General features: G+C 44.0%; 1 protein-coding gene across 2 annotated transcripts; it reads left to right on the forward strand.

The window, feature by feature from the left end:
* Positions 1-3864: 3864 nt before the first annotated feature.
* erlin1 (ER lipid raft associated 1) lies at positions 3865-26001 on the forward strand. Of its 2 annotated transcripts, XM_048269912.1 has the most exons (12): positions 3865-4009; positions 6214-6350; positions 6866-6947; positions 8317-8363; positions 15515-15576; positions 16461-16586; positions 16703-16776; positions 17935-17993; positions 18242-18333; positions 21899-21988; positions 22290-22369; positions 23963-26000. In XM_048269912.1, exons 2-12 carry the CDS (start codon positions 6238-6240, stop codon positions 24176-24178), a joined length of 1041 nt encoding a protein of 346 aa, XP_048125869.1. In that variant the 5' UTR covers positions 3865-4009; positions 6214-6237; the 3' UTR covers positions 24179-26000. The 2 variants fall into 2 exon arrangements, with proteins under 2 accessions (XP_048125869.1, XP_048125870.1); XM_048269913.1 differs by lacking the exons at positions 3865-4009; positions 6214-6350 and adding an exon at positions 6649-6656 and having other exon boundaries at positions 23963-26001.
* The last annotated feature ends 1367 nt before the right edge of the window (positions 26002-27368 follow it).

A 27368-nucleotide genomic window follows, 5' to 3' on the forward strand; every position in this document is an offset into this window, starting at 1 on the left:
CACTTTGAACCATTTATGTTATGCCGCGTCGGCTACTGGACACTGTACAGTGGCAGTTTCTGTTCCTGTGATTGTGATTAAACACTTGATACACTTTTGAATGTAACATAAAATATTTCACTACTGCACTACTACCAATGATTTGAGGACTTCTCATTTATTATTTCATGGGCAACAGAGTTAACAGTTAACAGTTTATGGACGCGTAAGTATGAAAACTACTTGCCGTTATGGTGGACCTAAATCTAAGCTAATCTTAAAATGATCCTTACCACGTATTAAGCCACCAAAACTCTTTGACGAAGTAATTTAACAACAAACAAATATACCAACATTATTTACTACATGAAAAGCGTTTACGGTGTGAAATGTTTGTTTAAACTGTATTACAACGGTGCTGTACGCAACTGTGTTTCGCGAACGTCAAGCCGAAATCTCTAGTTCTGTCAAAATCAGAAAAAGTCGGCACAAAGCTCAAATAATCGGTCGAAGGATTGACCACAATGTTCAGAGGTAAGTGAATTTGGATTTTTCTTGAAGAAAAGACTCTTTTGAATGAGGTATACAGGAAGTGTATTGATTACCGTGTCACTCAATCGTCTTAAGAGAAATGCAAAAAACTCCGCTCCACTAGGGGTAGACTGTACGTAACACTGGTATAAATTCCTAGTGCAGCGAGGGTTTACTGTGGTCTGCATAAAGGGGGATTTCCCCCCCCCTCCCCCTTGCAATAATCGAACGTGGAAATTGTCGAACGTTTGCGCCTCTCACTCCGCTTGAACCAAGGGGGCAGGCGAATTCCCGGAAGTAGAAAAATTGACGTAGGCTAACCTCTCTGCTAACTCCCATAGAGCTGGTAAGTCCCGCCCTTTCCGCTATCCCCGCTGGACCTCTAGATTGAAAAATCGTTAATGCAAGTGAATGTGAGAAAATAATTATTTTCTGGTCCCGTTTGAATTTTGCCATGAATGTGAACATATGTTGTCTGTGATTTTTTAATATAAATTTTCGTGTAAAGATTGCTACAATTGAGCGGGTAGAAGTTTGATGCGGTTAAACTTTGTGTGAGAGCACTTTGTGGACTACAACTTTCCGCTAGACGACAGCTTACTAGTTTCCCTTAACCATCAGTTGGTCGGGATGTAGAGGGTTATTAAGATCGACTTTGAACACAGTGAACCATACATCTTTACAATCACACTGTATCATAGTGTTAATGTATTGAGTAAAGCTAGACATGTTTCAAATATTTTTGTTACCATGTGTGTTTATTCCTGCCGTTACAAAAACTAGCATCTCAGTTAATGTTAGCGATTAGAGCTAGCTCACGTCACAGGCGACATGTAGTCTTTCTCGTTATGTCTTTTTCACAACTGATAGCCGAAGAATCATATAATATACTGTCAAACTCGTAACATGAAAAATTATATTAAAAATTCACAGACAACATATGTTCACATTCATGGCACAATTCAAACGGGACCAGAAAATAATTATTTTCTCACATTCACTTGCATTGACGATTTTTCAATCTAGAGGTCCACTGGGGGTTTAGCGGATGGGCGGGACTTACCAGCTCTATAGAAGCCCATTCATTCTAGGATTTTTTTGAAATACCATAACTTCATATAACATATATCCTGTGCCGATATTGTAGCTTCTGTGTAATCCACATAAACACTACAAAGGCAAAACAGACTCCACTACCTCGTCCGTAACGTTGGTTACCCGTAAGAAGAATGGTTAGCTTGTTCGGTTGGAGGGAAGCTAGCTTTGACGTAATCTCTCTTTCGCACCGTAGGGAGATAACCGTATTGTTTTGATAAGAAGCTCAGTCCGTCCACCTTACTGTCTATGACGGTAACTCATAAGCAAACCTAGCATACACGACCGTATGTTAAGGTAAAGCATTACACAGAGGCAACCTAATAATAATAAAAAAGTAAACCTAATTTTAAAAAAAAAACGGCACTAATAATTTCAGAGGTTTTCGATGGATTGACCGTAGGTCGGAAAAGTGGAAAGAAGATTAGCTTCAAGGCTATAACTTTTTTGTTTTGTTTTAGCATGACTGTTTTTGAAGATGATCATGTATGGTAGCTTCAACATTAACACGACTTGGTGAGGATGATATTAATACATAAATAAATGTTTAACTTTGATGACTTTGAAGGCTTAAGGAAGTGTGAGAAGAATGTCTGTGTATCTATCATATGAGTTACAAGATTCAGTTCTATGGCTAACGCCATGAAGTTAAGTGTGAGTCTGCGCAGTACTGGGGGACCAACTGAAAAATCGTTCTATTTGACTCAGTGCCCTCCCATTGAAAAACGACGGAGTCTGTAATAAGCCCATTTCTTTTACTGTCTATGGCTTGAACCAGAGAATGTCTAATAAGGGGAGAACTGCCACTCGAAAACTTCTGGTTTCTGAACTGGTTGCAGTTCCTTCTGTGGTTCCACATGAGGGCGCCCACCGCGTGCAGCAGAATGTATGGAGGTCTATGGAGCTGTACCCCCAAAATCCACTTTTCTTGGGATATAATTTTTTTTTTTTTTCAAGTAATTTGAGTATTGCATTCTCGAAAGGGGAGGCAAAGAAAATACACTTGGTTGAGTATTATATTTTTAAAGTCACTTAATTGTTCTAAAAAGCCTTTCAAATGTGTCAATGACGCCATTCATTAGCACAATGCTAGCGTGTTATGTGCAACAACGAATTCAACCTGTAAGAAATCAAAAGTACTCGCTTCATTCAACTTTTGACCTATAACCCATGTTGTAGTTATACAAACTACAATCAAATCTGAGATTTGTCAACGACAATCAGGTGAAAGAGACCAATTTAGCGGTCTAGCTCCATTGACTCCCATTCACTCTGCACTCATGGCGATCGCCCCCAGTGGAACTCTGGTGGAACTGCATCCAAAAATTCGGTACAATGGGACTTAAAGGGGTGGTTCAGGATTTTGGACATAGGACCTCATTTCCAAGTAAGCAAGTGTGATATTTATTAGTGGAGACCGTTTTCAACACGTTTCATCCAGTCGCTCTAATTGCAGAGTTCGGTGAGGTGCTAGGCTAGCGCCAAGTCAACGGTATGTGCTAGCCTGCCACTAAAAACAGTCTTACCTACTCCAAAGGACACTCGAGGCAAATTCCAGACAATCGATGTAAATGTCTGTGTTGATAGAATAGTGTAAGAAATACAACTACCCTCGTGATCGCGTTGCAATAGTTATACTTTGTTCCCTGAAGTTGGTAGTAGTCATTTTGCATCTCAGCGGCCGGACTGATATTACCAAGGCTACTACTAGGTATCCCCATTGGAGTGCGCTTTACTGTTTACTTTTGGCGCAGTACTACTAACTAGAGCAAGTATAATTCCGCCGCTGCTAAGACACTAGTCCCTCAAAATGTAATCACGATCGTTGAAATGCAAGGATAGAATAATGTTAGAAATAAAACTATCAATACAGACATTTACATCGATAGTCTGGCGTTATAATTTATTTGCCTTGGGTGTACTTTTGGAGGGTAAGACTGTTTTAGTGGCAGGCTAGCACATACCGTTGACTTGCGCTAGCCTAGCACCTGCGAACTCTGCAATTAGAACGACTGGATGAAACGTGTTGAAAACGGTCTCCACTGATAAATATCACACTTGCTTATTTGGAAATGAGGTCCTATGTCCAAAATCCTGAACCACCCCTTTAATACGGAGTGGCAAGGCTCTCCGTAGACGGGCTCTGCTTGAACCCTCTCTGGTGTAGTGTTTGGCAGTGGTGTAATGTGTCTGCCACAGCGACAGATGGAAGCCGTGAGCTACGGGATTTCTATCTTTCTCTCTTGTTGCCGATTTTGCGCAGGCGCAGAATGTCTAAGGAAACTGAATAGGGAAAGCGAGGAAAGCCACGATTTGCTGATGCAGGAGTGGTGAAATCTACTGAGAGGGCGTTGAAAGAGGAATGCATGTAAAATGATTAAGACAAGGTGTCTTTGATTGACAGGTAAGAACACATAGCAGAGCTGACAAAACGTATTTGTATCTTTAACATGTTTCATGTAAACTCGGGTTACGGACATATTAATGAAACAACAAGAAGTTTAAAATAACGTTAGAGAACCAGCCTCTGAGCTAAGGATAACCACTTCGGTCAACGAGCGTTCTATTTTAACTGGTGGAAGTTTTTGATCCGGGAGAAGTTGAAGAGCTTGCTCCTATGTTGGGATAACGTTTGCTTCATTATTTAATGTTCGTCGTGTTAAGAACGTTTGTCTTTAACCTATATTCCGCTAGCGCCGCCGTTAAGCTAACTTTGGTTACTCTGATAACGTTAGCTATCGAAACATTACCATAGCTGTGTTAGCTAGTTATATCATTAGCCAACGTCAATTAGCATAGCTATTGTTACTCGCATAGCTATCGTTACCACACCTGCTCTCTAACGTTAATTCTAAACGACTCGATGTCAGTAGCTAATGTTACCGATGGATCAGGTCGAATCCTGCGAGCAGAGTTAAATAGGAAGAAGTTTCTGCATCTTACTGTCTGATAAAATAAAGTATGTGTTGCTCACCCATGTTGTCTAATGTCAGCTAGCCGCGGCAAATGTTAGCCTGATGGCTTTGTTATTGTAACTCGGTGTCTTTGGTGATTTGAGTCAGTAAAGTGACATGCACTAGACGATTGATTGTGAAGGCAAGATGTATTTTTCAGTACCCCCTCTTGGCTGGGTTATTTTAGGGGGTGTATCGTATTCGTAGTTGCCCTGAACGAACTGATAGTCACTGACAGTAAGTTACAAATTACATTACAGCTGATTCAAAATCACGCCTGCAGCACGCCTGGTCTTCAATCAGCCAAAGAGGACACATGTAACTCCTCTCCTAGTTACTCTCCATTGGCTCCCTATAGTAGCCAGAATTAAATTAAAATCTCTCACTTTGGCCTATAGGACACTAACTAGATCTGCTCCTAGTTATTTTAATTCAATAATCAAGCCTTACATCCCCAACCGCCCACTGCGGTCTTCTGGTGAGCATATGTTGTGTCGACCAGTCATGAAAACTGGGTCTAATTCCAGACTCTTTTCTTCAGTGGTTCCATGTTGGTGGAATGAACTGCCCAGTGCTCTCCGTTCCTGTGGTAGTTTTGGGTCGTTTAAGAGGGGTCTAAAGACATTCCTATTCAACATATACTTAGTTGTTTAAAGCTTTTGTGTGTTATGGTTTATATAATGTTGTTTTATTTTAATTGGGCTGTTAATTAATTTGACATTATTGTTTATTATTGATATTCTCCTTAATGTAGTCTTAGCATGTCATTGTTTTTATATTATTGATTGAATTGACATTATTGTTTTATTATTGCCTTTCCCTTTTTACATTGCTTTTATTAGGCTATTGCTTGAATTGATATTATTGTATACTACAACTATTCTCCTTACTATATTTGACCTACATTTTAATCTGTTCCCTGTTCAATTTTAAATATTATTATGTTGTTTTGTATTTATGTGTCGCTTTGGACAAAGGCGTCTGCTAAATCCATAACCATAACCATACAAATGACAAACAACGCACGTGATGTCCCAACTGCGTCTGCGCCCACTGTTGTAATGCTACTGTGTCAAGTGGTCAGTTATCTGTCCGCTATCTGTCATTCCAACCGCTTGTCCACCCCAAATTTCCATACGTTCGTACAATGCTCGTAGTCAGCAAAACTTCTTCAGTAAACCAGACACGCCTCTTTCTAGACAGTGCAGTGCTGGCCACCGCCAGTTCTGGGAGGTAGTTGTCAGAGCCTCATGGTTGTGTGACGGCGCACATTTTATAGCGCTTTATCTAAATACCCAAAGCACTTTACAATGAAGTATTTGTGTTGGTGTACAGAGCTGTATGTTAGACTGAAATAAGGTCTCAGTGTAGCTGTAACCCGACTGTGCTCTTGCAGGTGTGTGTGTGCGTGCTCAGGTGTGACTTGTAACTGTGCTCTTGCAGGTGTGTGTGCGTGCTCAGGTGTGACTTGTGACTGTGCTCTTGCAGGTGTGTGTGCGTGCTCAGGTGTGACTTGTGACTGTGCTCTTGCAGGTGTGTGTGCGTGCTCAGGTGTGACTGTGCTCTTGCAGGTGTGTGTGCGTGCTCAGGTGTGACTGTGCTCTTGCAGGTGTGTGTGCATGCTCAGGTGTGACTTGTGACTGTGCTCTTGCAGGTGTGTGTGCGTGCTCAGGTGAGGATGACAATGGCTCATGTTGGAGCAGTGGTCGCGGCGGTGACTGGGGTCATGGCCATCCTCCTACACTCATCCATACACCGCATAGACGAGGGACACGTGGGTGTCTACTACAGGTAAGGGACACTACGGGTAAGGGACAGGTGGGGGTCTACTACAGGTAAGGGACAGGTGGGGGTGTACTACGGGTAAGGCACAGGTGGGGGTCTACTACAGGTAAGGGACAGGTGGGGGTGTACTACGGGTAAGGCACAGGTGGGGGTGTACTACGGGTAAGGGACAGGTGGGGGTGTACTACAGGTAAGGCACAGGTGGGGGTGTACTACAGGTAGGGGAGACTACAGGTGGGGGGATACTGCAGGTAAGGGACACTACAGGTGGGGGTGTACTACAGGTACGGGACAGGTGGGGGTCTACTACAGGTAAGGGACACTACAGGTAAGGCACAGGTGAGGGTCTACTACAGGTAAGGGACACTACAGGTAAGGGACAGGTGGGGGTCTACTACAGGTAAGGCACAGGTGGGGGTCTACTACAGGTAAGGGACACTACAGGTAAGGGACACGAGTGAGGTTAGGTGTGTTTTATGTGTGTGTGTTTTATGTGTGTGTATTTTCATTCTCGTTCACAGAGGTGGAGCACTCTTGACTTTCCCGAACGGGCCTGGATACCATATCATGCTGCCTTTCATCACTACCTACAGATCTGTGCAGGTGTGTGTGTGTGTGTGTGTGTGTGGTAGAGAGAGACAGAGGGTGTACACTACCTCTGAAGACGATGTATGTTTGATTTGACACATGCTCAGTCAACTGAATCAGGCTTAATGCTGAGCTCCTGAGCTCCTAGCTTGTTAGCAGCTTTCTCTACAGCTCTGTGCAGGTGTGTGTGTGTGTGTGTGCAGGTGTGTGTGTGTGAGTGTGTAGGGTTGCAAAGGGGCGGAAAATTTCCATGGGAAGTTAAGCTGGGGAATTTTGGAAATATTCCAAATTGGAAACTTTCATGGAATTAAAGGAAATTATCGGAATTTACGGGAATTAACTGGGATTTTTTGGTAATTCCTACTGTTGCATATACATTAACATTTTGTTTCGTAATAAGCAATATGATTTGTTTGTTCGTGTTTTCGCTTCACTTAGCATACAAAGCTAGCTACCATGCTAGCGGGAATTCCATTCTCTGCCTATGGTTTACTTGCATGCTAAGCTAGCAACACTGAAACCACTAAACTGCCCAAGAGACACCACGCCACTCAACAACAAAATCCAATTGGTTGGAACATTGACTGACTATCATTTTGTTCAGTTAGAATACCAGAAAATGGTAAAACAAATAAAAATATAATGACACAGCATACCACCCCAACCAAACCTTATAGATTATGTAAATTATATATAAGTTGTCAAGCTTAATCAGACAGATTAATTGTCCCATTACAGCTTATGCAAAATTATGTACATCCATTTGAATGAGGACAAAAGTGACGACAAGCCCATAACTGGGCAACTCTGTTTGCAAACTTCCCCCAGTTTCACACCAGTTATTCCCACATGAGATGACATTTTCACTGGGAATTTATTTTCCCCATGCACATTAACGCACCATAGGTTTCCTTTACGTCTCGTAGCCTATGCTGATTGCTGTGTGCATGGGATTGACGTATGTGCAGGGTAGAAATTTGACTGAAATTGCATTAAATCAGGTTGTTTTAACTAATATTATTCTGCAAGATGGGTTTTGTCCACTACATTTAAGTTCCCTGTTATAGACTAACTTGCCATATTAAAAATTCCCAGTTTATTCCCATTAATTCCCGTTAATTTCCGTATATATTCCCGTTAATTCCCATGGAAAGTTTCCAACTTCCGGAAAATTCCCGGAATTTTGCAACCCTGTGTGTGTGTGTGTGTGTTTTCTCTACAGCTCCAATACTCTGTTTCTCATCAAGTAGAAGCTGAATATAGCTGTGCTGCTGGGTCAGGGATGTACACCAGTTTTATTGGGTGGAGAAGTTCTGTGATCTAATCTTCTGGCAATGTTTACATATCAATAGTAAGTATTTATCAACTATCTCTCTCCCCCCAGACGACACTGCAGACAGATGAGATTAAGAATGTGCCTTGTGGAACCAGGTGCCCACACACACACACACACACACACACACACACACACACACACACACACACATACAGTGGGGTCCCCGTTAAGTTTGGACGGGTTCCTTCATGAATCACGCACCCCATTTTCTCAGCAGAAATGGCACAAACTGCATTTGACACAAACAACCACAAGGTGTCACTTGGGTGCCACTACTATTTTTGATGCGACTGACTTACTGCTTCCATGGCCTTGGCGGGGCACGGAACTTAAATTGATCCGCGGTAGTTTAAACACACTTGACAAAACATTCTAATATGAAAATGTAGATGCAATTGTTGTAAAATGGTGCAGCTCCTTTAAGAAAGCACCGTGTGCAGGGATGGAGAGAGAGAGAAAGCGAGGGGAAAGGCCTATGTGTGTTAGAACTTAGCATGTGGAAAAAGTACGTGCTGTTGAGACTGGAGCGAGTCATATTCAAAATAATGCAAAAAAAGCAATTATCCTCATTCATTGCAACCAAAGCATGCCTGCTTGCCGACGTTCAAACGAAAAATATATCAAAGCACCTTTTGCGTTTGAATGTAGCACGAAAAAATGTTTAAACAGCTGGACAAATGATTTAGCTAATTGATTATATAACCTGTACACCAGCAATTGTTGAACATTTACCTGTACAAGTATATTGACAGTAGCCCAGCCTAACAGCATGTTGTAGGCCTACTGTAGAAATTTCACTTAAATTGCAACTGCAACATGCCTGCTTGCCAACGTTCAAACGACAACGAAAAAGATAATAAAACAACAAGAGGGTTGAGTCTGAATGACACTGAGACACTGAGATTTTAGACACTGAGTTTTTGTAGTTAAGAAATATTTTCGTATAAAAAATGGTCATTCTTCAATCTCCTTCACTGACGCCTATGGAAAAGGCTTAACGTCCCAAAACAACGATCAATGATCATCAAATTTCTCTCTCACATTGCTCCTCATAACCATCTATAAAAAAGTGTTTTTTCTTTTCTTTTTGAGCACGCCCGAATCCCAGGACATAACGCACTGGACCTTATAATAGGCTCGAGATATAATTCCAAAGGGGGCAGATAGGGGCCACTGCACTTAAAACTTAAAAAGATGAAGCTTTCCTAACTTTGAAATTACGATCAGTGACTGGCATCGGGTGAACGGAAGCTTTTTGAAGTTGAACAGGCTATTAAAACTATTTAAGCACCTCCATGTCACAGGAGAGACTTGGCTCTCCCTTATATGAAAAGACGTTAGGCTACCTGCAAACTGGCCTATGATTTCATTGCTGAGTTTGCGGCAAAGCAAGAAAATGTTTTTTTTTCTTGAGTCAGGATATGGCAAGTCAGTGTCATTTATTTGTCCAATGTTAGCCTATACATACAGACCAGTACATCTTATCAATAGTTTGAATGTCGTGGTGTGTTTCTGCTCATTGACAAATACCGTTCAGCACAATGATTTGTTAAAGATGTCTGTGAAGACATCCTTAAAGCTCCCTGCACAGTCCTTCAGCGCCGCGACCTGGGATGTTGTCTGGACCTGTTGCCATCAACACCGTAAGGCAACAGGTCCAGACAACATCCCAGGTCGCGGCGCTGAAGGACTGTGCAGGGAGCTTAAGGATGTCTTCACAGACATCTTTAACACTTCCCTGAAGCAAGCCATCGTCCCCATCATGTTTCAAAGCTGCCACCATCATACCTGTGCCGAAGAAAACTGCTCCATCCTGCTTCAATGACTACCGCCCTGTGGCACTGACACCCATCATCATGAAGTGCTTTGAGCGGCTTGTCATGTCACATATCAAAGCCATTCTCCCCCCACCCTGGACCCCTTCCAGTTTGCATACCGAGCCAAGCGGCCTACACAGAGGATGCAATCTGCTCTGCCCTCCACCCAGCCCTCACCCACCTGGAAAAAGAGACTCATATGTGAGATTGCTGTTTATAGACTTCAGTTCTGCATTCAACACCATAATACCACAACAACTCATCTGCAAACTTGACAAACTGGGACTCAGTACCTACCTCTGCAACTGGCTACTGGACTTCCTCCAAGTAGTAATGCGTGTTGGCAACAATACCTCAAGCAGCATCACACTGAGCACAGGGGCCCCCAAGGCTGCGTGCTCAGTCCGCTGCTCTTCACCCTGCTGACGATGACTGCACTGCAACCTACAGCAACAATCACATAGTGAAATTTGCTGACGACACAACTCTGGTGGGTCTCATCACCAAGGGCTTAATTTTAGACTCAATACAGGTTGGAGGTCGACCATCTGACCACGCGGTGCAGGGACAACAACCTCCTGCTGAACGCCAGAAAGACCAAAGAGATTGTTGTTGACTTCCTGAGAGGTCACACCCAACACCTGCCACTGACCATCGACGGTGCTGTGGTGGAGAGAGCGAGCAGCACCAAATTCCTGGGGTGCACATCAGTGAAGACCTCTCCTGGACCACCAACACTGCATCACTGGCGAAGGCTCGAGAGCCGCCTGTACTTCCTAAGTGGAAACTCAGGCAGCAAGTGCTCCACCAGCCATCATGACCACATTCTACCGAGGCACCATCGAGCATCCTCTCCAGCTGTATCGCTGTGTGGGGCGGAAGCTGCACTGAATACAACAGGAAAGCCCTGCAGCATAGTGAACACAGCTGGAAGGATTATTGGTGCTTCACTCCCTCCCTGAAGGACATTTACACCACCCACCTCACCAAGAAGGCAATACCAAAATTGTGAGTGATGCAAGTCACCCCGCCACAATCTGTTTGATCTACTGCCCTCTGGGAAGAGGTACAGAAGCCTGCGCCCCAAGACTACCAGACTCACCAACAGCTTCATACACCAAGCCGTAAGGATGCTGAACTCTCTCCCTCCTCTCCCCCCTCCACCCTCAGCTACATAACATCCTGGACATTGGACCCAAAAATGGCCGCCTGCACTACTCCACTTGCACACTTGTACACTTTACAACTGGTGTTGTTGTCCTGAAACACAACACTTCTGCTGCTCTTACATAACTTGCACCACTATGCCACTTTCTTCTTACTTAGGTCAAACAGAACTACCCAAGCCTTTACTGGCCTGAATTTGCACTAGTATTTTTATTGACTGTCTATGCACAATTTCAACCACATTTTGCTGCTCTTATTTTTTCATTATTATATGTGCCCCTCTTATTTACTTATTTACTTACTTTTTGTTTACTTGAATGTTATGTTTGTCTGTGGACCTAAATTGGTAAAATATGTCTTGTCTTCACCGTGGGATAGTGAGAAACGTAATTTCGATCTCTTTGTATGTCTGGAACATGTGAAGAAATTGACAATAAAGCTGACTTTGACTTTGACTTTGACTTTGACTTTGACTTTGACTTTGACTTTGACTTTGACTTTGATTTGATTCATGCCCAATTAATTTCCCCTGTTAAAGTGTTCGCCTTTGTTACACTATTTGGTTTCGTGATGTAGCCTATGATAAACACCATATGGCCAAATATGTGACTCGGCTAATGTTATAGGCTATACAAGGCAAGGCAAGGCAAGCTGGTGTAGCTTATTAGACTAGGCTACTATTAAAATACACCGACGGTAGCCTTGGCTATGTGTAAAGTAAGCTATCGCATGATTTCATGCACGTAAGTTCATGCATCTGTCAAGTTCATTACAGGGCCTCGTGATTCCCTTGCGACGGCCCTGCAGCTCCTCCTAAGACAGCGAGGAAAAAGTTAAAATACGCGATAAACCGGAAAAGTTGACAGGTTTGTTTCGTCCCGTGATTATTTGTGAAATTGTGCAAGCGACAGCCTTTTCAAGGCATTTCAAGGAAGGAGTCAGAGTAGCATGCAAGCTCCCAAATTGACCCAGTAGCCTAAGGCATCAATAAATTGTTGGGACTGGGGAGGGTCATGCGTTTTGTCTCAATCACTTTGGAGGGTCATAGAAAAATTCTTGCTGGCGAGGGGAGGGTCATGTCTTTTTGACTAACGCCCCAAAACGCCTCCGGTAGCCCCTTCATTAAATAAATAACGAACAGTCCCTAATCGATTAATAGGCTAGGCCTACACCAGCAATTGTTGAACATTGACCTGTACAGGTCATTGACAGTAGCCCAGCCTAACAAGCAAATGTAAATAATGTAATCTGCATCGCTTTATTTAACAAACTGCAAGCAACAAGAGCATTGAGTTCGCTGTAAGGCCAAACCCAAGAGCAAAGCCTATCTGTTAAGGCAGTCGATAGGCTATATAACGAGCTGTGTGCCTGGAAAGACGATAGATGACGGCTCTGGTCATCCCATACCCTCCCCCACTTCCTGTAGCCTACCATTATGAAGGCCTGTAGCCTAAAACGACTTCGTTGCCGTTTTGTGACATTAAGCTTTTTTTCACGTTAAGCCCCCCCCTCTTTCACAAGCAGTGGGGGCCCAGGGGCACAAAGTAACACTTTTTGTAGACAAAGGAGGGTTCTCCGCGCTTCTGTCGCTTTGGCCACAATCCGTTGCAACCAGGCCAGGACAGATATTTTAGAGGAGAGAGCGGTGCAGCTCAGATGTCTTCTTAATTTTCTTTATTCTTCAGTAAAAAGGTGCAGAACATTATTAAACTTTGACTAACAATTCGATGTGTCGATGTTTTTTGACTAACGAACATCGAAACGTTAGTCAAAGTTTAATAATGTTCTGCACCTTTTACTAAAGAATAAAGAAAATTAAGAAGACATCTGAGCTGCACCACTGCCTCTCCTTCTCTAACACTTTTGGCTTTGGCTAAATATTTCTAAAATCATTTTAGTTTCACTAGTCACATGTTTTAACAAGCAACACTTGTTATTGAACTAATAACAGGCGTGTGTCAAAAATGACTTTATTTTCCATACAGAGAAATAACATATGCAGAGTCTAACCAAGGTTAATCTTGCCAAAAAAGCCCTCAAACCTGAAAACACATGAGGCAAAAGTGCAAAACATCACAAAACTAACTAAACTAACACGCATATTTTTGTATTGCAATCATTGTAGCCTACAGTTGTAACAGCTGTAACAGTCGCTTTACTCCCCATCTCCATTATAAAGAACGTTTAACGTGTCCCGAAAACAGCTATCAATTAATCACCAAACGTCTTATAAACAAGTATTGCCAGGAGCAACACCTTGCAAAAAATGATAACAATAGGCCTAGGCCTTTATATGGCTCTGCTCCTGCCTAGATTCGAACTCAGAACTACATGAAAGTTGCAGACCTGTTCTGGAAATACGTGCATTAACCCACTCGACCGTCAGACAACGCTATCTGCTTCGAGTAGGCCTATTGGGTAGGACTGTAGCCTACACTGGTTGCTGTGGCACAGTCTTGAGTGACCGGATTCGTTTTTTGTCATATGAATGCTGTCATTTTGTTAACATTACTGTTAAGGAGATGCTGTAGGCAAAGTCTATATTTCAACCTCGTTAGTGTAGTAAAACAAAGTAGCCTACTGCCAGCTGACGAAGCTCTCATTTTAAAACATTACTGAGAGACAGACACTGTACAATCAAGAAATCTTGCCACTGAATCCAAAACTATGTTTAACATTATGTACAAGGCTTAAGCTACAGTGGACTACTAGCATGTTGCAGGGGCTGCTAAAAACACAGAGAAACACACTGAAAACTCGGCCAATCACAGCCCTTTGCTGTCGAATCGCCCGCCTGGTTCGACCGTGGAACTCCACAGCGGACTATGCTGCCCCCAAGCGGCTGCAGTTGTACTTACATTTCACCATTCACCATGATCGTGAATGAAGTGCCAATTTTTAACTGGGACCCACTGTACACACACACACACACACACACACACACACACACACTTCAGACAGATGAGATTAAGAATGTGTCTTGTGGAACCAGGTACCTCTCACTCACCCCCTGTCCATATCACATGTCTGTCTCTTCATTTGCCACACGCTGTGTGTGTGTGCATGCATAGCAGTAATAGCATTTTCCCTCTGACATTACATGAGGTCTCTGTGTCTGTGTGGTGCTGTGTCTGTTTCAACCCCATTAAACCAGTGTCTAAATGCCTGGCGTCTAAATACCCGGCGTCTAAATGCCCGGTGTCTAAATACCCCGGCGTCTAAATGTCTAAATACCCGGTGTCTAAATGCCCGGTGAATAAAGGCCCGGTGTCTAAATGCCCAGTGGCTAAATGCCCAGTGGTGGCTCCTTAGAGAGAAAAATAATTATATATGATAACATAAACACAATTCAGTATTTCATTCACTTTGTATTTACTCAAAGAAAATGTTAAAATGTTGTTGTTGTTGCTGTGTTTGCCTACTGTGTCTTAGAAGTCTCAGTAGTAGCAGACGTTACTGTGTGAGATCTACCCGGCCATCTACAGAAGCAGAGAATGACACTGCCTTGCCTCACTGACACTAAAAAGTAACCTTTCAGAATTAAGTTTGTTTGTGTTGCCAAGGAAAATTCGATCTCTCCAACACCGAGAAAAAAGTTTAACTGGGGCTAGCTTTGTCTGCCTTGAATCACAATTCAACATTCCATATTTCACTGTAACTGTAGTGAATGACGTAGGTAGCCACGTTAAACTGTGTAGCTAAACCTGCTGCTAAAGCTAGTTCACACTCACGTTAAACTGTGAAGCTAAACCTGCTGCTAAAGCTAGTTCACACTCACGTTAAACTGTGAAGCTAAACCTGCTGCTAAAGCTAGTTCACACTCGCGTTAAACTGTGTAGCTAAACCTGCTGCTAAAGCTAGTTCACACTTCATACTCACGTTAAACTGTGTAGCTAAACCTGCTGCTAAAGCTAGTTCACATTCACACAAAGCTCTCATTCATGGAAGCTAAACGATGGAGGGTGATGTACTTCAATATATACTTTTTTGACGTCAGCTAGCTAACCAGCTACTTATAAAAATAAGGAAAGACTACCTCGGAAACTGAACGTAATCAAGGTGATGGCAAGTGCCGGTTGGCACAGTTGCAATGAGGATACCTACTCACTAGCAGCAGCGACTAGCAGGCTCAGTTGCAATGGGAAAACAAATGTTATTTTGTTAGCCATGGGTTTTGTTTAATGACACACACACACACACACACACACACACACACACACACACACACAGTGTAAAAGCATTCCCATTTGTGTCCTCTGTAGCGGGGGTGTGATGATCTACTTTGACCGAATCGAGGTTGTGAACATGCTGGTGCCGACTGCAGGTAAGACTGACTTGGTGTTTTGCATGCCTGCTTTTCATAGGTCTTCTGTAGACTCCTGTCATTGGTGCTCTGGTGTTTTGCATGCCTGCAGACTCCTGTCATTGGTGCTCTGGTGTTTTGCATGCCTGCTTTTCATAGGTCTTCTCTAGACTAGGGATCGACCGATATGGTTTTTTCAGGGCCGATACCAATATCAATTATGACCAAAACAGGAGGCCGATAACCGATATGTGAAACCGATATGTCAGTTGTCAAAAAGGGGGGTAGATGGTAAAGGCTATATGCTGCAAAAAATTAATTCAACATAATTTAATTATGCAAACTTTTCTTTCTTCTTTTGATACACAATTGTCTATCAACTTGCATCACTTTGCAAGTGTAAATCCTGTGTATCATGTTAATCCAAGAGCTGAGTGATGGCAATTATTTTCATAGAGTAGGCCTGCACAATGGGCTATGTGCTTGTTAAGGGACCTGTCACAAAGAGGATGCTTTGCCATCGTGTGTGTGAGTGCGGGAGAGGGAGAGGAAGAGGTGCATGCGTGATGGCAAGTGTTACGGTTGAATAGTTTAACAAAACAGTTTTAAAATAGTTCTTAGGCTAGGACATCCCCAACATGTTTGTGGACAACAGCGCCCCCTCTGAGGGTGGAGGAGCGGTGCAGGAGAATGGCGGCGAGCTCACAGAGAACAGGCCCCGCCACAAGGGTGCGCCGTCCTGCACCCACACAGAGGGGCAGTGAGGGGCCACCGAGCCCCTGGAATCCGAGATGACCCACCCTGTCCATCTCTGTCCGTCCGTCTGTCCGTTGACTTTGAATGTCCCTTTGACGATCTGTCTGATGCAATGTGTGTGTGTCTGATTCAATGTGTGTGTTTTGCAGTGGTGGACATTGTGAGGAACTACACCGCTGACTACGATAAAACACTCATCTTCAACAAGATCCACCACGAGCTCAACCAGTTCTGTAGTGTACACACGCTTCAGGAAGTTTACATTGAGCTCTTCGGTGAGAACACACTCACACACGTTACACACACACTAACACACAGTAATCATGAGACTGAGTTTTTGAAGAGCTGTGTGTGTGTGTGTGTGTGTGTGTGTGTGTGTGTGTGGTTTCAGACATCATCGATGAGAACCTGAGGACGGCCTTGCAGAAGGATCTGACTAATATGGCCCCCGGGCTCACCATTCAGGTCAGGGGTCGCGGGGTTACGACCTTTAAGTGACACCAACACTGGAAACATTGTGCATAGACATGTAGACAACATGTGTATACACACACACTCAACATGTATACACACTCAACATGTATACACACTCAACATGTATACACACTCAACATGTATACACACACAACATGTATACACACACAACAGACACATGTACACACACAAACACAACATGTGTACACACACAACATGTGTACACACAACAGACACATGTACACGCACACACACAACATAATAATAAGCTTTATTTGTATAGCACCTTTCATACACAGAATGCAGCTCAAAGTGCTTTACATTTGAAGCATGTAACACAATAATAGTCAGTCAGTCATTATCAATCACTTTTCTTTGCTGTTTATGTTATACTCAGCAACATATCAAAAATATAGAAAATGACGTCAAAAGACTGGCAGCCTTAACCCTCTTATTACACTAATTATCTTACATGTGTACACACAACAGACACATGTACACACACACACAACATGTGTACACAACAGACACATGTACACACACACAACATGTATACACACACATGTACACAACAGACACATGTACACACACACACACGTATGGTTTGGGTCTCAGGATGCTTTGGAGATTGCTAGCTTAGCTCTGTGTGTTTGGTTGTGCTAGATCACTAGCTTAGCTCTGTGTGTTTGGTTGTGCTAGATCACTAGCTTAGCTCTGTGTGTTTGGTTGTGCTAGATCACTAGCTTAGCTCTGTGTGTTTGGTTGTGCTAGATCACTAGCTTAGCTCTGTGTGTTTGGTTGTGCTAGATCACTTCTGCTAAGCCTGAAATACTCTGCAGTCTTCCAGTGTCATTTCCTCTGCACCTCCTGTTAGTAAGTGTGACTGTCTGTGGCCTGGAGGATGAAATGAATTTAAACACCATAAATGAAATATCATTAATCCTGCTGTTGCATCAGTAATCATCCAGAATCAGTAAACTAGGGAAGAGATTTCACAGACGAGACATATGAAAGACATACACTGCCACAATGACATCATGTTGTCTCTGTACACTAGACTGCAATGGGGTTGTCATTAGTTCACAGCCTCTCAGTTTTATGTACTGTGAGTGTGTCCTCGCTCTCTGACACTTTCTGTGTGTTATCCAGGCTGTGCGCGTCACCAAGCCGAAAATCCCTGAGTCGATCAGGAGGAACTATGAGCTTATGTGAGTTCTGCAACAACACAACACAACAATAGAGCTCAGCAACAACACAATAAAACTGCTCAACACAACAATTCAGCTCAGCTCAACACAACACAATAGAGTTCAGCTCAACACAACTCAATAGAGTTCAGCTCAACACAACTCAATAGAGTTCAGCTCAACACAATAGAGTTCAGCTCAACACAATAGAAAAGACTCATCAGACTGAACCCCCCACACACACACACACACACACACCTTCTCCATAGGGAGGCGGAGAAGACTCGTCTGATGATCACGGCCCAGACACAGAAGGTCGTGGAGAAGGAGGCTGAGACGGAGAGAAAGAAAGCCATCATCGGTCAGTTTCACCCTACACACACACACACACAGAGAAAGAAAGCCATCATCGGTCAGTTTCACCCTACACACACACACACACACAGAGAGAAAGCCATCATCGGTCAGTTTCACCCTACACACACACACACACACACACACAGAGAGAGAAAGCCATCATCGGTCAGTTTCACCCTACACACACACACACACACACACACACACACACAGAGAGAGAAAGCCATCATCGGTCAGTTTCACCCTACGCACGCACGCACGCACACACACACACACAGAGAGAAAGAAAGCCATCATCGGTCAGTTTCACCCTACACACACACACACACACACACACACACACACACACAGAGAAAGAAAGCCATCATCGGTCAGTTTCACCCTACACACACACACACACACACAGTGAGAAAGAAAGCCATCATCGGTCAGTTTCACCTTTCATCCTACACACATGCACACACATGCGCACGCGCACACACACGCATCCAACCGTTCATACAAACACACACACAACAGCCAAATGTTTATTCACACAGAGACACACACACACACACAACATCCAACTGTTTATACACACACACACACACACACACACACACACACACACACACACAAAAGCTTAGAGATTGTGTTTCAACACGCACACACTGTCCTCATGTGAACAACTCAAGCTTTTTAAGTAATGTACATGTTTTCATTTCATTATAGCGCTTTACAAACACACAGATTAATCTTACTATGTCTCAATTAAATGAATCTTACTATGTCTCAATTAAATGAATCTTACTATGTCTCAATTAAATTGGGGGCCAAGCAGCTTAAGCTCTTGAAGGCACCCATTGTGTTTCTATGATTTCTTATTATTATACTTTCTTCCGCCATGGAAGTCAATGGCAGCCCATAGAACCGTCTGGTAAAAAGTTGTGAAATTTGGCACACTGATTAGGGACAGTCCCATGATTAATGTCACCAAGTTTCATGATGGCACCTCAAGCACTCTAGCGCCACCAACAGGCCAAAGTTGGGGCGTTTTCGCAAGTAACTTTTGACCCGTTAGCCCGATTGTCAAAAAATGAGGTATCGTTGGAATCCTTGGACCAAGCCGAGTTCAACGCACCCTATGACGCCAATTTCCGCCATGATGGATTTTCCGCCATATTGGATTTTATCGAAAGTGAAACTAAAGTTTCACGCCTCACATAGTTTGTCCGATTTTAACGAAACTTAATACATAATGATCTTCAGACCAATCCAGAGAAAAGTTATCGATTTTTGTCTTGAACTAAAACCGTTAAGCCCGTAACAACCAATCGAATATATCTTGCCCGCCAAACAGGAAGTGAGCTTATATCTCAGCAACCCTTTCATCTGTCATAACCAAACTTAGTACATGGACTTATATCCCCATCTGTAGAGCACTCAAAAAATCTGGTGACCTTTGACCTCTAGGGGCGCTGTAATTAGCGAAAATGCATTTTGGCCTGTAGCTGTTGATGTATTTGGAATTAAAACATACTAGTGGTGTCTGGTAGTACTTTTGGATGTCCTTAGGCTGACCCAGGCCAACTTGTGATGTCAACATAATTGATTCGGCCGCCATATTGAATTTAATCAAAAACACTAAAAAGTTTTCACTGGTCACAAATTTCATCTGATTTTCACCAAAATTGGCTCAGACCATCTTCAGACCATGCCTTATCAGTGTTTAATTTTCTGGAACGATTGACAAAAGCATTCGCCCGTAACAGCCAATCGAAATTGGTGGCCGCCAAACAGGAAGTGAGCTCATATCTCAGCAACGCCATGTATCAAAACCAAACTTAGTACATGGTCCTCAGGACCCATCAGGAGGACGCTCAATAAATTTGGTGACCTTTGACCTCTAGGGGGCTCTGGAATTGGCAAAAATGTATTTTGGCCTGTAGTTGCTGCATTATTCTGCAATGGAGGTCAATGGCAGCCCATAAAACCGTCTGGTTCATCCTGATGATGCACAAATAATTTGGTGACCTTTGACCTCTATTGGGGCATTGAAATCACAGCAAGCATGATCATATCTCAATCGATCTTTTATTTTTGATGTGAAACTGTTGACAGCGAGTTCCATCCAGTTAATTCTAAAGCGTGCGTGCAAAGGGTGGGGCGGGGTGGGACGGGCAGGGGCGATTCTGTGCGGTGGGTTAGCTGGGTGAGGGGGCGGCGACACTCAGCCCTGGTTCAGCCACACAAAATCAGTTATGTTTTGATGTGAAACTTGACCTTGTAACTCAGCCAATCTTGGGTTGTTTGACATGGAACTTGTTGTGACTGCTTAATGCTATATGCCTGATGCCACGGCATTGAGTTGCATGGCAAATCTGGACTGCTGAACTGCCTGCTTGGCCCCCACATTGCTGCTTGCAGCTATATTTAATCTTATTCTACTGCTTGGTTGAATTTCCCATTGTCCTACGTAATTTAGAACGACCATTAACCGTATGTTATCTGCACACCTATGAAGTAGATCCATTTTTTTGGCCGTATCACACTTGTATATTAATTCGCCGAACTCCTTGTGAAGTTTAAGTATAAGTATATATACTTTTTTGATCCCGTGAGGGGAAATTTGGTCTCTGCATTTAACCCAATCGGTGAATTAGTGAAATACAAACGGCACACAGTGTACACACAGTGAGGTGAAGCACACACTAATCCCGGCGCAGTGAGCTGCCTGCTTCAACGGCGGCGCTCGGGGAGCAGTGAGGGGTTAGGTGCCTTGCTCAAGGGCACTTCAGCCGTGGCCCACTGGTCGGGGCTCGAACCGGCAACCCTCCGGTTACAAGTCCAGAGTGCTAACCAGTGGGCCACGGCTGCCCCATAAAAAAGTTTAAATGAACTGTCACGTTGCATCCGAGCTGTAAAATGCAGACGTTCAGAACATTGCAACATTGTAGCATATGACGGAGGTGGCTTTTAGCTAGATGGATGACATGCAGGCAAGTAAAATAGCGATGTTTCAAAGCTAAAGTTCATCAGAATCTTGGGATACGCCCGCTTGACAACGGGAGAGATAGAACTAACGACTGGCCTTTGGCCGTAGCAACCATCCATTTAGAACTAGTAACGGCAGTTTGTCCTGTGAGTTGAGAAATTAGTTGATATGTGTCGGAAGAAAAAAGTTTTACAAATAAGACAGTTTTAGCGATTAAAACGTTTAAATTGTAACAGGAAATGAACACAATGCAACAGTGGAATAAGCGGGATAATGGACTCCACGGTGGTCTGTTCACAGAAGTTCGCCTCCGCTTTGCGTCGGGGCCGTTTTACAACCTCGACCGTGCATTAACTTCTGTGAACAGACCACCGTGTCGTCCATTTTCCCTTACTTACTACGTCTCAATTAAATTAATCTTACTATGTCTCAATTAAATTTAATCAACTAAACTACAGGGCCATAGCTTTCTAAAGAAGTCAAGCGTTTGTTTTTTAGGCCAAAAGAGGTGGGAACAGTGCAATATCGGGGGAAAAAGACAAAAACATGCACATTCCACATGAAGTTAATGTGTGTGTGTGTGTGTGGTGTGTAGAGGCGCAGAAGGTGCTCCAGGTGGCTGAGATCCATTTCCAGCAGAAGGTGATGGAGAAGCAGACTGAAAAGAAGATCTCAGAGATTGAGGGTGAGTGAGCGTGTGTGTGTGTGAGAGCGTGTGTGAGTGTGAGTGTGCGCGCCCAACTGTTACCCTACCCCACTACCGGCACACGTGTGTGTGCATGTGAGACATAGCTCTCTCCAGAGGTATATTTGATGTGCTTTTGTGTTTTTGTACATTGTACTTCAGTGTCTGCGTGTGTGCTGTACAGTTTTCCTGTGTGTGTGTGTGTATAGATAGATAGATACTTTATTGATCCCCAGGGAAAATGTGTGTGTGTGCGTGTGCGTTGCACTAGTAAGATAGTAAGAAGTGTTTTCTTTTTTAGACTCTGCATTTCTGGCACGAGAGAAGGCCAAAGCAGATGCTGAGTACTACACAGCAGAGAAGATTGCTGAAGCCAACAGGGTAAAATACACACACACACACACACACACACACACACACACACACACACACAAATTATACTCAAAACACACCCCATTGCACACACAGTAAGGGTGTCACGATTTCGATTTTATATCGAAATCGATCGAAATTACATCTCAATCTCGAATTTCGAACTTAAAAGTAGAATCGACGATGCAGCCACACCCCCAATGTCATGTCCAGCATGTATGCCAAGACGCACAAACACACACGTCCAGCATGTATGCCAAGACGCACAAACACACACGTCCAGCATGTATGCCAAGACGCACAAACACACACACACGTGCTGAACTGCGGCGTCAACACTCCTCTAATTTTAGGCTGCAGCCAGTTAAAATATACACATCAACCTACCGCAATCAGCCAGTTAAAATATACACATCAACCTACCGCAATCAGCCAGTTAAAATATACACATCAACCTACCGCAATCAGCTACACATCAACCTACCGAAATCAGCCAGTTAAAATATACACATCGACCTACAGAAATCAGCCAGTTATAATATACACATCAACCTACCGAAATCAGCCAGTTAAAATATACACATCAACCTACCGAAATCAAATCAGTTATAATATACACATCAACCTACCGAAATCAGCCAGTTAAAATATACACATCAACCTACCGCAACCAAATCAGTTAAAATATACACATCAACCTACCGCAACCAAATCAGTTAAAATATACACATCAACCTACCGAAATCAGCCAGTTAAAATATACACATCAACCTACCGAAATCAGCCAGTTAAAATATACACATCAACCTACCGAAATCAGCCAGTTATAATATACACATCAACCTACCGAAATCAAATCAGTTAAAATACACATCAACCTACCGAAATCAAAGCCCCTCTTGCTACTTTGAAATCACAGGTGTGGAAGTATTCGTTCATTCACGTCAATTAAAACTAACTTGGCCTACTCAGCTTAGCAAGTGAAAAGATGATCTAGTTACAGTCCAAAGTTACTTTAAGGCTTAAAATGCACATTGATAAGTACATATTCCATGAACACTAACCTTGGGTCTCTTCGGAGTGTGCTGAAACTTTTTTTTAAAATTAACATTCTGTGTTGTTTCATTCCACTATGTTCACGTCTCTGTTTTAGCCTAATGTTAGTTCTGTTTACATTACAACCTCGCGGTTGGAACGGATTCAAAATAAAAAGCAGTTTCAAAATAAAAGCCCCCCGAAAAGGAAAAGGCCAAAAAGAATAAATAACATATAAGGAATGCATTAATAGTAATATTTTAAAAAAGATTGAAAATCGAATCGAATCTTGACTTTAAAATCGAAAATTACATTGAATCGAGGATTTGGAGAATCGTGACACAACAGACACAAAGCAGACACAAAGCAATAAATCCATCACGGGCCCAACAGCTTTTTCGTCTAAAAAAAGTAAAAGTTCACTAGTGCAGCCAGCCGGTTTCCACAACTCCGTCTTAGTACTGTATTAACCGAGGGCTCTTTATGTCTTCTCCCTCTCTCTCTCTCTCTCTCTCTCTCTCTCTCTCTCTCTACCCCCCCTCTTTCTCCCTCTCCCCTCCTGAGTAGGTGAAGTTGACCCCTGAGTACCTGCAGATGGTGAAGTACCAGGCCATTGCGTCCAACAGCAAGATCTACTTTGGCCAGGACATCCCCAACATGTTTGTGGACAACAGCGCCCCCTCTGAGGGTGGAGGAGCGGTGCAGGAGGACGGCGCCGAGCTCACAGAGAACAGGCCCCGCCACAAGGGTGCGCCGTCCCGCACCCACACAGAGGGGCAGTGAGGGGCCACCGAGCCCCTGGACTCCGAGATGACCCACCCTGTCCATCTCTGTCCGTCCGTCCGTCTGTCCGTTGACTTTGAATGTCCCTTTGACGATCTGTCTGATGCAATGTGTGTGTGTCTGATGCAATGTGTGTGTGTGTGTCTGTCTGATGGAATGTATGTGTGTCTGATGCAATGTGTGTGTGTGTGTGTGTGTGTGTGTCTGATGCAGTGTGTGTGTGTGTGTCTGTCTGATGCAATGTGTGGTCTGCCTGCTGATATGACCACCAGGTTGTCTGTTGATCTGAATGGCCCACTGACTGGACGATTGTCTGTTGTCTGTCTGTCTATTGGTCAGTGGGGTTTGGGCTCTTAATGTCTTGATGCTTCACCAGCTTGTAAGGGTGCTCTCTCTGCTAGGATCCTAGGGCAAGAGAGACTGCGTGCGTGCGTGGGTCGGTGCATGTGTGTGTGCGCGTGCGCGGGTCGGTGCGTGCGTGTGTGTGTGCGTGCGTGCGTGCGTGCGGGTCGGTGCATGTGTGTGTGTGTGTGCGTGCGTGCGTGCGCGGGTCGGTGCATGTGTGCGTGTGCGCGTGCGCGTTTCCTGATGCTGTTGAGCCAGGCAACGCTCCAGGGGGCCCTAATCTCCTGCACCTGCCTCTGTGCCGCACATTCATCTGGGACAGAGTCTGTTTGGTGGAGTGAAGCCTGATGGCGTGCGTGCGTGCGTGTGTGTGTGTGTGGAATGGACCAGCTCTGAGTCTGTTTGGGTCAGCAGCAATGTTGGGTGGGGTCAGGTCATCTGGGTGGGGTCAGGTCAGGTCATCTGGGTGGGGTCAGGTCAGGTCATCTGGGTGGGGTCAGGTCAGGTCATCTGGGCTAACTGGAACATCAAGCTTCTGTGTGTCACTCCACCCACCGTCTACATCAGCAACCCTCTCCTCCTCAAACACATTTGTCTTAAGACTGGTAACACACACACACACACGCACGTTTGAGTCTTAGTGTTTGTATGTTGCACAGTTCTGATTGATGCCCGCGTGTTAGTTCATGCCATAACAGCGGGACGGCTGTAGAACTTTCTGTAGGCTCATCGTCTGCTTTTACGCAGACTACAGACTGCCCTCGAGTTGACCAGGGGCAGTTACCTACAATCACCATGGCAACGGGCCTGTCCACCACCATGTCTGAACAGCTGCAAAGCAAACTAGTCATGCCATCAGTGGTGCTTTCCTTAGTGGCTGTACATTTGGGACCCACACATGAGCTACCTTATTGCGTTAGCATGTAGCGTAGCTGTCATCAGAGCTACCTTATTGCGTTAGCATGTAGCGTAGCTGTCATCAGAGCTACCTTATTGCGTTAGCATGTAGCGTAGCTGTCATCAGAGTTGCCTTAGCATGTAGCGTAGCTGTCATCAGAGTTACCTTATTGCGTTAGCATGTAGCATAGCTGTCATCAGAGCTACCTTATTGCGTTAGCATGTAGCGTAGCTGTCGGTCTGTAGGGGTTGAATGGCTGCTGACCTTTAGCCTTGCGATAGAAAAGGAGAAGGCTAAGGACAAGGGATCCCAAAACACTAGAGCTTATCTGCGCTGTTGTGGCTGTTTGACTTAATTATTATTTTGTGTTTTTGATTGTTTTCTGGCATGCATGTGTTTTGGGTTTTTGCTCTGTTTACGTTAGCTGTGTATGGGGCAGAGAACTCTGGGTAATGTAGTTATGAGCCTTCACTGCCTCTGCCTTTGAGGGGGTCCAGCAGATTCCCTCTCTCTCTCTCTCTCTCTCTCTCTCTCTCTCTCTCTCTCTCTCTCTCTCTCTCTCTCTCTCTCTCTCTCTCTCTCTCTCTCTCCCTCCCTCCCTCCCTCTCTCTCTCTCCCCATCTCTCTCCCTCCCTCCCTCTCTCTCTCTCCCTCTGTCTTTGTCTCTTTTTATCTGTCTGTCTGTCTTTCTCTCTTTCTGCTTCACTGTAAATGCCAACAGTCATCACTCGGTTATTTCCAGGCTTCTGTCTTGTTCTCTGCTTATTTGCGTGCGCGTGCGTGCGTAGCTCCTGTCTTGTTCTCTGCTTATTTGCGTGCGTGCGTGCGTGCGTAGCTCCTGTCTTGTTCTCTGCTCTGTGTGGAAGTTGGTTTTGGGGTCTATGGGACTTTTCAGCGCTGCAGCTTAATGAGCCGTGTGTGTGGAAGGGTCGTGTGTGTGTGCTGGGTGAGCCGTGTGTGTGGGACTAAAGGTGTGTGTGCTTGATTGATATTTGTTTGGCTGTTTTTATGTGTGTAGGGGGTGCTTGAATAGTTTTAATTTGGTGTATATGTGGGGGGTTGATTGCATGAGAATTTTCTGTGTGTGTGTGTCAGCAGTGCATTAACGTAAAGGATGGAAACGTGGTGAACAGGGCAAATCTAATTACTCTAAGGGCTCTGAGAAACAGCTCATTGTGAGAAAGCCCTCTTTGCCTCAGCAGAGTTGCTGCTGGTCATTTCCGTTTCCACCACTAGAGGGTGACGTCTGCACATGCACTGGTGTGTGTCGACCCCCTGCACCCAACAGCAGTCTGAGGCGTCTCCCACTCTAAACCACCCCAGTCCAGATGTGCTGTTCCTCAGCATTAAAGACTCTACTAAACTCCGCTGGCATTGCGTTACCATAGCGTTGCGTTAGCATAGCGTTGGCAGTGCCATCTGGGCAGCGTTGGTTGGCAGTGCCATCTGGGCAGCGTTGTAACTAATTATTAATCCATTGGCAACAGACTGATGGAGATTTGACCAATAACATGAATAATATCAAATATTACTGATGACAATGAAAGTACTGATCAAAGTCAAACAAATCAGGCAATCTGGATGGCATACTGTGTTAGTTTAGAAGATAAAAAGGTCGATTTCCTTGCTACGGGGGAAGCTGCTTGCTTTAGTAGGATTTGAAATGCCCAAATGGGCCTGTGGGGGCGCTGTTCTCTTCTGTGTTCTCTGCTGTGGATGCTCTCTCTTTTATACAGCCGGCATAACATGAACAATGCCTCCTGATTTTACAACAAACTTTATATGCAAAATTGATTAAATTTTCGATTGATGAAGTGTTCGATAATGTAAAATAAAGCCTATTTTGATACCACTGAGATGGAATTGTGTCTGTGTGTGTTTGTGTGTCAGGGGTGGAAATTAGATTAGGAAAATGTGTACATTTACCAGCCACTGGCAGCGTTTTGG

This window comes from Alosa alosa, chromosome 18 (assembly GCF_017589495.1).
Source record: "Alosa alosa isolate M-15738 ecotype Scorff River chromosome 18, AALO_Geno_1.1, whole genome shotgun sequence".
Taxonomy (NCBI): domain Eukaryota; kingdom Metazoa; phylum Chordata; class Actinopteri; order Clupeiformes; family Clupeidae; genus Alosa; species Alosa alosa.